The following is a 15,320-nucleotide window of genomic DNA, read 5'->3' on the forward strand; positions in this document are numbered from 1 at the left end:
TCATACATCCAGATCCAATTAAAAAGAATTTTTAAGTAGATTTCGAACACAATCCAAAAATTTTGTAGCAAAGCACCTCACAAAAATTTTAATTTGATATGGCACTTGCTCTAACATTTTACAAAAAATTTAATCTACAATGAACATGGTTGAGATGCAGAAACTAGAGAGTGATATGAATCTACACAATGAATATTTTAAATAGGGTAAACATAATTTTTTATCTCCATATTTTACTCGCGTTTTACTTTTGGTCTTTATATTTTTTTTGTGATATTTTAGATTCCTACACTTTTATTTTTTATTGTTTTTAAGTCATTTCAAGGTCTTGATACTTTGGTCATAGAGGGACCAAAAAATGAAAAACAAAAGTATAGAAACCTAAAACACCGAAAAAAAATATAAGGATCAAAAGCAAAACGCGAATAAAATATAGAGGCCAAAAGTGATGTTTACTCTTTTAAATAACATAAATTAAATAAAAAGAAATATAAATGGCAAGTAAATACAAACTCCAATTAAAATTTTGGTGAGATGTCATGCTATGGTTGGTCAGTAAACACAAAACGTTCAAGTGACACGTTGGGTTTGATACAAGGTACCAAAAACCTAACCTATCAAAGCATTGATGCAAAAGATTAATTATCAAAACTGTGATTGAACTCTATCAAATCGCTCATCTTATTAAATAGATTAAGATGTTAATTTAGTGGTTGAATTGGACTGGTTTTTCCTTAGTATGGTTTGATGGATAATCCAAACCAAGGCAAAAACAAAAACAAGCATTAATGATCCAGCTGGCCACACTCTCTCCTCTCCATTGCGACTTCTAGTACTACAAGCCTACAACCACAACATCCACAACATTGGGGACACAAGTTCAGAGCGCCACATAACATAACGTTGAAGCGCAAGAATATTCTCTTCTAATATCCCATTTTCTCGCTTAATGCACTTGCTTGCATCTTCCTGTCTCTTCTCTTCTCATTCCCTACCCCATTTTTACTCTAGCTTAAGTCAACTTATGGTGAACGATTTGGACAACCCTCGAATAATTTCTGTGACAGAACAGAAGATATGTTCATTATTAACTTTCTTGACATTGTTTGTTCTTCTCCTTTTTTCTCCGAAATATCATTTTATTACCCTTTTCTACATGTGGATTTACAGTTCCTAGTTTTACGCATAATTTATTGCTCAACTTCGGTTACAAGTAAAGGGATTTTGCGTTTGTTGATGTTGGAAGTTTAAAATGTAAGGTAATTAGTTTGTTAATTACCCAGTTTGTTGGTAATGATAAATCCTACATAAAGGATTGTGTGTTGTATTGAAGTAAGGAAAGCTGTTATACTCTCTCATTTGTATTGCCCTATAATGGGTTTTGGGTTTATGGTTTCCTTCCATAGATTGTGGTTATTATTCATCAAGTTATTGTATTAAGCATCTTTGATAGTTAATTGATATTGCTTTTCATTGTTCTTGGTATTTTCTTTGCCTTCGATATTCTTAACAGTTGAACTCAGTATTTTCAATGTCGTCGTAGAATTTTTCAGTTGGATGCCAAAGAATTCACGTTCAAATCAAACCTAGATGTCTTGTCTCTCAACTTCTCCTTTGTTGGTGTTTCGCTACTGGGAGTTGGGAGAGCAGTGGAGAACTGTGAAATTATCTTTTATCTTTTCTTTCTTTTATTCCATTTATTTAACATTTTTATTCTCTTTCCATGATTTTTTTAAAGTAGGAAGACCAAGATTATTTTTTATCCTCAAAATTCTTGTTCCCGTTCCCCTTTCCATTCTATTACTTTTAATCCTTAGGAGAGGTCAAGGCACAACAAGTTACCCTTATTTTTAATGTTTAGACTGTTCATTACATTTTCAGTTATGGTCCTGAGATCTTCTGCCATGGTTCCTTTGTGTTGATTCTTTCTATGATTAATTGTTGCTTCCTTTCTTCTTCATACATGGTATGGAAAAGAATGTATCAGACGATTTTTTTTTTCCTGAAATAAGGATCAATTTCATTAAAATAAAATGAAATACATAAAAAACCCAAAAACTAGACAAGGTTTATTTGGGCTCTGAACACTTTAAGCTTTTACACAAGAAGAACATAAGGCAACCGTAAGATCAAGAATGTAACAAGCCGATGTTTGAACAACTCTCAAATAAGTAGAAATTGAAAATTCTAAAAGGACCATTGATGGTGCTGCATCAAACTTGAGCCCACTTGTTTTGTTGATCGCCTCAGCTTTAAGAAAGCTCTATTCCATTATCTGCATAATCTAACATTTAAGAAGACAGAGTGAAACGATGCATCGTTGCCCATTTCTACAAAGGTGGCAAGGAGAGGCGAATATATCAGGTGAATTGGTCCGATTGGATTATACCAACACACAGGCCTTTCCCTTGGCATGTTTGCCTGATTATCTATAATGACTTGCATATTACTCATCTGTTGTTTCTTTTTCTCTGGCCACTCTGTTACTCTCCAAATTATAGAGGAACGTCATGTTCTTGATTGTAAAACTGAATGATTTTAGCTTGGCCTGTTCCATATTAATACTTTAATTCTAAGACAAACTCAAACATTGTTTTCGGTATTTCAATCATAGGTTTCCTTTCCTAAATTTAAACCCCATTCCTAAACAGCTTTAGGGTCATACTCCCCAACATCAATCTGTTGTTTAGAAGGATATGTAGAACACTTTCCTCTCTCTCTCTCTCTCTCTCTCTGAGAATGTACAAAACTTTCAAAAGTACTCTAATCGTCTTCATGTTGCCTTATGAGACAAAATTAAAAGAACAGAAAGGGAAACAATGGGATTTGGAAGACACTTTCTTCCTGAAGTTCAGAAGGCATTGTCTAAGTAAGTTTAGCTCTACCAAAAGTTAAAATTTGCTAAAATCTAGTGAATTAACAAAATCTGCTGTGAATGCCAATAGAATGTCACAATTTTCTTATAAAGTTAAAATGACATTGATACTACTCTTACTGTCATGGGAACATGCTGATTTTGCTGACCTGCCAAGTGTTTTCTCTTATATTGCATTGTAATTTGAGCTGCCCATCCTTATTTCATTGCATGTTGTTGATGTAAGCGAACAAATAAGAAGGACGTTTTACTTGTAATGTTAACTAAATCAAATGCAAACTACATTGGAGTTAAATAAGCAAGGTTCATGGTAATTAATAGTATATTTCATAATAACTGATATGGACTTAATTCTTGCCTCAAATGATGCCTTATAAACGTTGAATTCATCATCTCCTTAATCCTTATCCATGTACATGTTAGGTGTTGCTATTGCGTCTGACTTTATTGAATAAGGTAGTATAAAGTCATCTTGACTTGGAAAATAAAATGCTTTATTCACATAACATTAAAATAACATCAAAGACTTCTGCATTATATGAGTTCTATGTAATATAGAATTGTGCTTTCACTAACAAGAATAGCTTGGTATACATATAAAGGCTAAAGAGCCTAAAATAATATGTTCGTGGAAATACTAAAAAATTCAATCTGAACAAAAGAATTTCATTGTGACAAATCCTGCAGAACATATATTAAAATAACCTAATTTGTTGGCTTGTAATGAAACACCTTTTGATCCTCTCATTTGAAGCAGGAAGATCTTTAGAATCCTTTCCAGGAAGTGATAATTTCATTGAAGATTTCAGCAATCAGATCCCTGTCTGCATATTGCACGAATTCTTTGAAATCATCACGAATGTCATATAATTTACCAAATTTCACGAGATATTTCATACAGCTCATCTTCAATTCCGGCAATTCATATAAAGATGCATTTTGGAGTCTCTCAAGTACATTTTTTGAATCTATATCTCTGAGAAGACTCTGATGGCATGCCTCTTTCAAGTCAGATACATCATACTTATCAGCTGCATGCAGAAGGACTTGCCGATGTGTCAGAAATTCTTCATGCTTGATGATCCCATAAAGATAATTGAGAAAGGCTTGGCAATCTTCAACTGACATGTCTGGGATGTCTATGGCAGATAGCTCTTTCTCCTTAAGATTGTATGAGAACATACTGCTGAAGACAGGTGATCTAGCGGCAAGAACAGCACGATGGCCCTGGATGCTTCCATCTGAAGCATTTATCATGATGTCTGTGTGGATGTGTTCTGCTAGCATTCGACCTAGTGATTGAAGGGCTGCTGCATTTGAGGTTTTCTGCATAATATCATCATCCCAGATGGAGCAAGGTTCATCCTGTTTCAAGACACATGAATAGTACACAAGGTATTAACAAGAGATTACATGCATCTTTCTTTTCCTTTTGGGGGAAAAACTTTTGTTCACCTTCGTCTTCAATTTCTATTATTTTCTTTTTTGAAAAAGATGTTCTCTCTTTTTCTAATAAACCTTTCTTAGAAAACTGTTACTGCTATGATTATGCTACGTCATTGCTGGTGGGTTTAATTAAGTGGCGATGATTATAATATTTATTGTTGCTAGATTGTTGCATTCCACTTCTGTTGGGATAATTATCATTTGCAAAGGAAACTAAATTGCAAATTAAAAGAATAAGATTTGTGGACCTTGGGGGACGCCGTCTTTAAATCCAGGAACTCAACGTCAATAATGAACTTTCCAGTTAGTGGGACCTCAATTGCCCAAACATAGTCTTCACTGGGCTTAATCAGTTTGTCTTTTATTTCTGCATCACAAGTTATTTCTAAATAAGCAAATGCTGAATTAAATGCTGGAAACCAGAACCTTCTACTGGGAAGATGCAAGAAGGAGTGAAATAAGGGATTTCCCAAATTCTGTTTTCTAGTCAATACTTTTTATCCTTTAGAAAAGTACAGCAACATCTAAAGCACCCGGAAGATGCAAGAAGGAGTGAAATAAGGGATTTCCCAAATTCTGTTTTCTAGTCAATACTTTTTATCCTTTAGAAAAGTACAGCAACATCTAAAGCACCCGGATTAGAAGATACATGAATACTACTATCAACTAAGTATTTTACTATTTTTATCCCTTAAATTTGTTTCTGGTTATAATCTGGTCTTAAGCTGGTTTCAAGCAAATTGGCTCCTAACATATCATATTTATTTTGATCTATCATCTTCATTAATAGACATATTTGACTGACATCAATGATCTAGTTATCCAACTATCCAGTAATCTACTGAATAGAGCTAAATATTGCAAGTAAGTTATGTTGTATTGGCACAAAACTGTAAGAAGATCATCCAATGACAGTTTGATTACCTGAATGAGTCAGGGCCTTGCGATCTCCCGAAGAACTAACAACCCTTAAGATTAGAGATACAATGGGTGGTTTTTCTCTAGAAAGATTGGTCAGTTCTGGGTATAACCTAATGAACAAACCCCGGTCCTTCTCCAGAATCAAGTGCCTGCAATTCAAATGAAGAATACTCAACAAAAAAGTCAAAGTGAAAAACTTCTCTCCAATTTCTCTGGAAATATTCTGATATAACAAACATGTTGCCATTATTATATGAACAGATGGATCGAAAACGTGGTGATATAATACCAGTTCCACATGCCGATCTTGAAAGGATCAGACTTGCGGTAAGTACATGAAGCCAAGTTGTCGATTCTCCATTGGGCAAGACGAGAGGTTGTTTCAACCCTGTACGCTGAATCGCTCATCCTATCACAAAAAACAAGTGCAGCTATGGTTTCATGAATACAATCCAGCTTTCCCACGCTGTTCTTCTTCCTCCTCCGAGCTATTCACTCACAAAACACACTCTGTTTCTGTTCCTCACTCTGCTTCTCTTGTGGATCATTCTGTGTTCTGATCAAAACCCAGAAAAATAGTCAACGACATCCCATATGGGATTTGATAATGATTTTTTTTTCCGGCCTGAATATCTGGGATTTGATTAGGTAGAAGTTTCATCCAGTGATTTCGGATTGACTGGTGTGAAGGTTGAGAGAGATGGAGATGAAAATGAAGGAGTGATGTGGAAGGTTTGATTGGTTGGTGCGAAATGCCCAGGGAGGTTTGGATGGTACATGGTGATACTGAAATGAATGAGTTACTTGTATCACTTGGAGTTTGGGATTGGGATTGAGAAACGTCATCAATAACTTGTAGTAATATTTTATTATATGTCGACACTCGAACGTCATGCTTTCAAACTTGTCGTATTATATTGATTTTGATTGTGGCTTGTAAAAATAAATGATTTAATTTTTATAATTATAATTTAATTCTTAAATTTTAATTTATTATAATTTTATTTTCATAATTTTTACTCGGTTATAATTTAATACTTAAATTTTGATACTTATAACTCTAATTTTATAGTTTTAATCATTTAAATATTTATTTTTATACTTTAAAAAATAAAATTATAAAAATTAAAATTATTTTAAGATTTTACTCTTTATAATCTTTATAAATATTAAAAAGATTTAATAAGTTAAAATATTAGTTTTAAATTTTAAAACAGTTTTAATCTTTATAATTTTATTATTTTAAAATATAAAAAAATATTTAAATAATTAAAATTATAAAAATTAAATTATAAAAAACTGAGTTTCGATTAAGTTAAAATTATAAAAATTAAATTATAATATATTAAAATTTAAAAATTACATTATAGTGAAATTAAAATTTTAAGAATTAAATAATTAATTTTTTTAGTCAAAGATGATGGATTGATAATGATTCGCTGGTCAAAGAAAAAAATGAACAAAACGTTAATGATATGATTCTCGGAGGGTTCGAGTCGACGACGTATTGAAAATGGATTTGGATTAATTGATTTGATTGATGGTGTCGCAAGGCAAAGAGAATGTTAAATTGCTTTCGTGGTGAAGCAAGGCATTGCTTCTTTGGTAATTTATTCTAGCAACTTTCGTACACCTTGCCACCTTGGACGGTTAAAGTCACATTATTACTGTGCTGGAATTTGGCTAATTGTTTGCCTAAAAAGGGGAAAAAGTTTGTTGAAAATGTTAATCATATTATTAGTTTTTTAAAAAAATTGTTTTGTTAATTTAGGTCATCAATTTTTAATTTGTCGCATTCGTTATTTATTTTTTATTATCTATCGCATGCACAGATAAGTGCCATTGTTAATTTTTAAAAATACTTTATAAAGTAAATTTAAATGACAAAAATATTCTAAAACTTTTTCTTCAGGATGCTTGGCATTTTAATTTTTTTTTAAAAGTATTTTTACCTCATCGTTAAAAATGTCTAACCTTGACAGTTAATTAAAGTTTGGATTATAATTTTTTTGTTTTAATATTACAATGTTGTTATTCGAAAGTTTAACGGTTAGGAATTAGAATTTTCTCCCTTTGCTTAAGATAATGAGGCAATTTTTTGAGATATGTCATGTTTAGAAGTATAATAAGCATAAGGTATTTTGGTGTTTTATAAGAACAAGTAATAATTAATGAAGTTTTTTTTAATATTTTAATGAAAACTTAAAACTAATGAGATTTTTATATTTATTTATGATTAAATTATTTTATTAAATAAGGGTAAATATAAAAGAAAAGTGTAGTTTTTAATGATGCTGACTATTTTTTGGAGGTGAAAGTTAATTTAAAATGTCTTTTAAAGTTTGAATTGAAAGAGTAGAAGATTATTTTTTGTTGTATAATATACCAAGTTAAATTTGAATGTCAGATATCAATTTTAAATGATTGAGATTTTAATAGTAGAACAATGAGTAGAACATTCATAAACTGAGAGAATCAAGAACATTCATAAACTGAATTATAATAATAAGTTTTACCATAAAAAATTATCAAAATAAGCTGGTCATGGCTGCTGGTACTGTGATTGAACCAACTGTTTTAAAAAGTCTGCCTCACACTCGCTCACTCACATCAACAAAACAGTGTTTTAATTTAGGATTCAAATGTTGGGTTGAAATTGGTGAATTTGTGTGATTTTTTTAAGAAAGAAAAACAAGATTTTATATTTTATAAAAAATAATAGAATGATCAAAAATATGTTTTTACAAAAAAAGCAAACTACACATAAATTCAACAATTCCAACCAGACTTAAATTCTTTAATTTAACTTTAAGTTCCTTGCGAAAGAGGAGAGGCGGAAAGTGGAGAAACAACAAGAGACATTCAAATCAAACTCATCTTCTGCATCTTTGAACGGTAGATAGAAAGCAAAAATTTACATGTGATTTACCTTATGGCTCACCTCAATAGTTTTGTGTTTTTTTTTTCTTGCTGAAAAAAGAGTGTAAGGATGAAAAAAAACAACAACTAGCAATTAGAAATTATTTCCATGGATCTTCAATATAAGGACTATTTAAGAGTTTGGTTTTTTTTTTTAAAATATTCAGCCTCATGAATTTGGATTCAGTAACTATATTTAGCATAGGTATTGAGTGCTTGTATCACGTGAACCATTCAAATTCAAATTAATAATTTAGATAAACTCACTCATTCATTAATCTCAAGTGAATTATAAATTTATAATTATTAATCTAAATTTTAACTATTTAAATGATACTCCCTCTAGTCATATTTATAGGGCAGAGATAAAAGAAATTTTTTGATCTTATTTATAAGTTATATTATTAAATTTTCATCACAAACTTTCTCTTTTACCCTCCATTGAATGTTGAAGAGAGAAAATATATTATTGAAGTATGTATATTTATAGGGGCAAAGTTAAAAACTTATTAAATTTTAAGACAGAATTAGTGAGTTTTAAAATTTTTCTTAATATTGGTGAGACATATTAAAAGTGACTTATAAATAATATCAAAGAAACATAAGTACTCAATACCCAAACTAAATACAGTCACTGAATTCAAATCCAAGGCCTCATCGCCTCATGTCTCGCATATTAAATTTTTCTTTCTCATATTAGTTATTGGAATTTTTTATCTCCACATATTAAATTTTAATCATTAGATCACATAATTATTTTTAGAAAAGTTTCACAAATTCGTCACATATTAATTACAAATAATTAACTTATTTATTTTTATTTTTCAAATTTTTAAATTAGTTAAAAAATATTAAAAGAATTACATTGAAGTCCCACATAATAAAATTAATTACTGTAAAATTTATTAACAACTGAACTAAACTGCATTGACCATGGTCAATTGATCAATGCAGTTTAGTTTAGTTGTTAATGAACTTTATAGTAATTAATTTTTTTATGTGAAATTTAATTGTAATTCTCCCAAAAACATTTATATTTAGGACTGAGACAGCACTCTCTTCATTCAATATCATAAAATACTTTTAATCAAATTACATTTTTAATAAATTAGTTAATTATTTTTAAAATTAACTCTTAATTAAAAATTTTTATTGAAAAATAAAAAATATCTTATATTTTTTTTTTATCATTTTACACATGGTGTCACCACACCCATCACACCCCACATTATGAGCACAATCATATCTCTCGGACGGGCAGCTAGTAAAGAGCCAAGTTGGCTCATAAGTCATACCCAAGTTGTAAGCAAATCTGTGTACCTTTGACTGCTCCCACTTGTACACTTGCACAAGCTGCTTGGGCTTTTATTCTCATTTTTTATTTTAAAAAAATTATTTTAAAAAACAAAACAAAATAAAATTTTATTTGATTATATTAATTTGAACACAATTTCAAAGTTAAAAAATAGTCAATAGTGATATTCGTCAATAATCAATGGTGATGATATATGGTAATAATGGACCATAACTGAAAATAATTTAAAATAGTTAAATATAATGAGTTTTAAAATGAAAACTCTAGAAACAAAATAGGGAATGAAATTATTCTCTCAATTAAGCTCTTTCAACTTTGAATCCTAACTCTTTGTTGAATTCCCAATCTCTCTCATGAAGAAGAATAAGTGATGAAGTTTACTTGATAGGGCATGATTTGGAAGGACAAGAAGATGTTTGGCAGTGAGAATAATCTCATGCCAAAACCATTTGAAGTTTCCTTAGTAAATAATTCTTGACCATTTTTCCCCCTCAATATGCTTCAGAATAAAAAACCCAACTCACAATATTTTAATTTAAATCGTTTATAAGAAATAAAATTTATTAGTTTTTGTAATTTTTATGCCTTTATTTTTTTTTTAAAAAAATAAATCTAAACTGTTCACACGTGATGTGAAGAGTTCAATAGGCAATTTGTTTCCCGGAATTTCTTTTTTGAGAAAATAAAAATGAGTAGGAGTTTTGAGAGAATTTTAATAATTATTTTTATGATAAAAATTATGGATAATTTTGCTCTCAAACTATAGATCCATGAGCACTTAATATCTCCAACTCTTTTTTAATGCAATATTCACCTTCTACATTTAAAATAATGTAATGTTGTCTATATAGTTAATAAATATTAATTTTGACCGTTAATTGATAATAAAATTATAAAAAAATGAGTAAAAAATTATAGAAAATTATAAACAAGTATTTCATCCGTTTAAAAATATAAGGCATTTTTAATCGAATTTTATCCCAATAAAGTAGTTACCTACTTTTAAACTAACTATATCTTTTCATATTTATCCCTATTAAATACCCTATAATAAATATAAAATCATTCATCAATAAAATAACTTTTAAAAAAAGACAATGATTACATCTCGAAAGACTAAAAATATTTTATATTTTTTAACATTCAACTTTTTAAAAAATATCTTATATTTTTAAATGGAGGGAGTACTTGTTAAGGAGTGCACAAATAATTAGTAAAAGTAAACAGAAAAAATAGTTGAAAATTATGGAGAAGTTAGAGAAAAATAACAAAAGATAATACACGAAATTTAACGTGAAGAAACCCCCAATATAAGGGACAACAAATTTATGAGCAATGAGTGAATAATATTTCATTATAGAAAATGAGAATTATAATAATTGTCTTTATGTGGGGAGATGGAAAAACAACACACACGCACACACACACACACATAACTTCTTATCATCTAAAAATATTATCTTGAATAATAATAAATATCTCCTAAAATATCAAATAGAGATATAATAGAATTACATGAAGATAATATATAACAATAATCACAAAGGATTATAAAGATTTGAATTATAATTTTAACAAACTTCCCCTTAACTCAAATTTAGTAATGTTTGTAATTACCAAGTAGCCTCAAAAGGGCAATTAAATGCCACAGATGCCAACTAAATTCAAGTAATGCTTGAACTTAATATCAAGAAGAGGCTTTGTAAGCATATCTGTTAGATTTTAAGATGTATGAGTTTTCTTCATAACAATTTCACCAATTGCAATAATATCTCTGATAAAGTGATGTCAGGTGTCTATGTGCTTAATTTATGAGTGATACTTGTCATTTTTAGTCAAATGAACAACACTTTGATTATCACAAAAAATATTAGTAACTCATTAGGCAACACCAAGTTCAATAAAAAGACCTTATAACCAAATAGCTTCCTTTACACCCCTAATTGCTATTATATACTCTATTGCAATTGAAGACAATGTAGAAATAGATAGGAGAGTGGAGAAGTGATGAAACAAGGTTATATTATTACAATTCCAATGGCTGTTTCAACATCCATGCTTGATAATACTCATACTACCCAATTATGGCATATGCGATTAGGTTATATTGGCAAGAATAGTCATCAATAATAATCATCATATAACGATATCCTTCAATAGGAGGATATTTTGAAAGCCCTCATAAATTATAATGTACATAGTCAAGAACACCTTTAGTATTATGAATTGCAATAAAGAAACTAAATCTTTTTTGTTTTCCAAAAACACAATGTTACAAAACTTCAATTTTACTAGTACTTTGATCATACAAAAGACCTTTCTTACTTAAAATATTCATACGTTTCTCACTCATATGGCCCAATCGTATGTGCTATAATTAGGTGGTGTGAGAATCATCAAGCATGGATGTTGAAATAGTTACTGAACCTATGACAATAGAACCTTGCAAAATATAAAGAGTCCCATAATAGTTACCTTTCATATAAAGGAGAGAACCTTTAAAAACTTCAAGAACCCTACATTCAGCTGAATGCTTATACTCTTGAGATTCAAGAATACATAAAGAGATCAAATTTCTTTTTACCTTAAGAACATAGTGAACATCAAAAAGAGTTTTAATAATACTATCATGAGTCTTGATCTATACTGTACCAATCTCTAAAATCTTACATTCATTATCATCACCCATCAAAATAATATCATAGTCAATAGATTCAAGAGTAGTAAAACCAACCTTTATGAGGGCATATATGAAAAGTGCAAGCAGGGTCAAGAATCCAATCAGTTGTATTACTCTTATCAATAGAAGAAATAGACAATAAAACATTACCATCTGACTCTATCTCAACAACATTAACTTCAGCAGATGATTTTGAAGTTGCTTATTTTGTTCTCCTCTTTCATGCTTCTTTTTAAGCCTATAATATTGAGATATTTTATGACTTTACTTCTTACAATGATTATATATTTTTATCATTGTTGTTGGATTTATGTCTCCAAGACTTAGATTTAGACTTTCTAATACTTCTATTTTCATCACTTCTCTCACATTTAAATTTCCACATTTCTTTGATGATAAATTAGATTTCACATTGACTAAGGTGTCTAAATTTTTATAGAGCATAATTTCTTTAAAGTGTTTATAAGAGGGAGGCAATGAGACAATCAACAAAACAACTTTATCATCATCTTCAATTTTAACATTAATATTTTCTAAATTCATAATAATGAAATTAAATTTATCAAGATAAGATTGAATAAGGGTGTCTTCAACCATATGAATGGTATATATATATATATAGCCATTCTTTAAAACAAAGTTTATTTGTTAAACTTTTTGTCATATAAAAAGATTTCATCTTTAACCACAATAAAGCCACATTAGCATCATTAATTATTTCTCGTAAAACCTCCTTTGATAGTCATAGCTAAATAGTCAAAAGAGTTTTTTAATCTAACTCTTCAAACTACTCATCAAACATTGTCACTGTCTTTTTATCATTTCTAAGCAAAGCTTTCTTTAACCCATTTTGAGTAAGAATAAATTTTATTTGAACTTATCAAATAGCAAAACTAATCCTACCATCAAATTTCTCAATTGAAAAAGTAAATAGAATAAAATAATTAAAAATTATGGAGAAGTTAGAGAAAAATAATAAAAGATGACATAAGAAATTTAATATGAAAAAACCCTCAATATGAGCTACCAAAAACTCACAAGCAACAAATGGGTAATTTCACTATAGAAAATAAAAATTACAATAATTGTACTTATGTGAGAGATGGGGAGACAAAATATATATAGAGCTTTTTATCAACTAAAAATATTATCTTAAATAATAATAAATATCTCTTAAAATATCAAATAGAGATATGATATATTTACATTAAGATAATATAAAACAATAATCACAAAGGATTATAAAGATTTGAATCATAATGTCAACAGTACTTTATAAGAAAATTAGTAAAGGCCAAGTCTTCTGAATTACATATAAATTATAAGAGATTAATGTTATTTTTTATCTATATAAAAGATTAAAATACTATTTATCCAAAAAATATTATTACGGCAGCATCTCATCAAATGACCTGCACATTTGTTGGCCAAAAAAAAAAAAAGAGAGAGCACTTTTTAACATTATTCTCATTATTTCTCAGATTTTTTCGCTTTCTTTGTTTCTCATATTTAATACTTTAATTAATTAAAAGAGGGGTATTTTAAGAATAGAAATGCATTTTTTTATGCAATAATAACAAATAACCTATACAATAAATTCTCTTAATTTTAACCAGGCCTTATATTAAAAATTGGAGAACGTATTTTTCCGGTCAAATCTGCTCTAAGCATATAAGGTTTGAAAATAACTTTTACGATAATACTGATTAATTTAAAACAAACTCAACTTCCTATTTCATAAAGCAAAGAGGGCGAGGCTTCTCAAATAGTCAGACGTGTAATTTTCAGTTTTCCCTCTAAAAAGCTGTCCCAAGATTTACGAACTTTAATATATATTTTTATAAGGAAAAAAAATGAAGCTGCAAGTTATTTGAAGCTGTTTGTCAAAAGACATTATTCTTTTCTCAAAATATTATCCTATTGGGGCCTGCAACATACTCGTTATAAGTTAAGATCTTCTGCAAATTTTTTTGATGTGAGACATAACAATTTCTTTGACCAATCTAACTTCGTGATGCCTCTTTTATGAGTAATCCACTTGGACAAACTTGAGCCTAACTTTAATATGACTTTATTACAAGATTATTACTTTCCTTTTAAAAGTAAAGTGCCTAATGTGGGACATGATATGTTTCTCTTTTTTACTTCTTTACAAGAGAAGGGGAAAAACCTAAAAGATAAAAAAGTAGTTATTTTATAATCACAATGCAATTTCCTTGCAATCCACGTTGTGGGTGCATGGTCATCCAAAAGCAACATTTCATCATGTGCATGGTCATCCAAAAGCAACATTTCATCATATCATCATCAGTTTGGTTATATTTTTTTACTCTACATTCTTATTAAAAATAATTATATTTGAGACATAATTAAATATTAAATATGATAATTTGAGTCAAACTAATAGACCAACTCAAACAAGATCCAAAATTTTAGGGTTGAACTTGAAAGTTTGTAAAATTTTATTTCCTTCAAGTTTATTTGAGCTGCCTAAATAGTTTTAAAGAAATTCAAATTAAGACCAAACAATTTAGTTTGAACCCCCAAATTCTTTTTTTATAATATCTGGAAATTTAGAAATTAATTCAAGGTATTAGCTACATCAAATATACTCTATCAGTAAACCCAAATTTTTTTCTTTATTTTGTGAAGAAAAGATTAAAAGTATATATTTTTCAAAAGGAAACCATATTATTTTGGACCATATTTTTTGTGAAGAATTTTTTTTATATACAGTGAATAAACGTTTTTGTGACCCAAGAGATGTTTTAAAATATCCACTCAAAAGAGTTCATAGTTTAAGCCCCAGTTTTTTTTTTTAATTGAAGCAAAGGTTTTGTTTTGGACCGAAAAAGAAAAACATATATTATATTTATGTGACCGAAAGCTTTCTTGATTTGTTATCATGTTATTCCATTGCTGGGCCAACAGTTTACCATGAAATGGTTCCATCATTAAGTACGTCTCTTTGTTTTTTAATAAGCTAAAATATATTTTTAATTTTTTAATTTTATATAAATTTTAATTTAATTTTTTAATTTTTATAAAATATTTTTTTAAGTCTTTAACCTTAACATGTTAGCTTTATATGATTATTTTTTTAAAAAAGTTAAACTTAATATGTCAATATTTAATAATATTTTGTTAATATTTAAAAATTTAAT

The 15,320-nt window shown here is 28.9% G+C and overlaps 1 protein-coding gene and 1 long non-coding RNA gene across 2 annotated transcripts; one reads left to right on the top strand and one right to left on the bottom strand.

Moving 5' to 3' along the window:
- Positions 1–3,352: 3,352 nt before the first annotated feature.
- On the bottom strand, positions 3,353–5,664 carry LOC129303036 (BTB/POZ domain-containing protein At1g55760-like). Its single transcript, XM_054942034.1, has 4 exons — positions 5,532–5,664; positions 5,246–5,391; positions 4,570–4,688; positions 3,353–4,240 (listed from the first exon to the last, which is right to left on the bottom strand). The coding sequence occupies exons 1-4, from the start codon at positions 5,648–5,650 to the stop codon at positions 3,641–3,643; spliced, it is 984 nt and encodes a 327-aa protein (XP_054798009.1). The 5' UTR covers positions 5,651–5,664; the 3' UTR covers positions 3,353–3,640.
- On the top strand, positions 4,130–6,167 carry LOC129303037 (uncharacterized). Its single transcript, XR_008591392.1, has 2 exons — positions 4,130–4,270; positions 5,504–6,167. It is a non-coding gene; the product is annotated as an uncharacterized LOC129303037 (long non-coding RNA).
- The last annotated feature ends 9,153 nt before the right edge of the window (positions 6,168–15,320 follow it).

The sequence above is a fragment of the Prosopis cineraria genome, unplaced genomic scaffold, assembly GCF_029017545.1.
Source record: "Prosopis cineraria cultivar Desert tree isolate PC_DT_omini unplaced genomic scaffold, ASM2901754v1 PC2, whole genome shotgun sequence".
Taxonomy (NCBI): domain Eukaryota; kingdom Viridiplantae; phylum Streptophyta; class Magnoliopsida; order Fabales; family Fabaceae; genus Prosopis; species Prosopis cineraria.

Bases quoted from the DNA above. Each gene is read 5' to 3' on its own strand.
- LOC129303036 (XM_054942034.1), bottom strand. From the start codon at position 5,650: ATGAGCGATTCAGCGTACAGGGTTGAAACAACCTCTCGTCTTGCCCAA. The intron at 5,392-5,531 runs GTATTATATCAC...TTTGAATTGCAG, and splicing joins AAGATCGGCATGTGGAACTG to GCACTTGATTCTGGAGAAGG. The intron at 4,241-4,569 runs GTCCACAAATCT...GTCTTGAAACAG, and splicing joins TAAAGACGGCGTCCCCCAAG to GATGAACCTTGCTCCATCTG.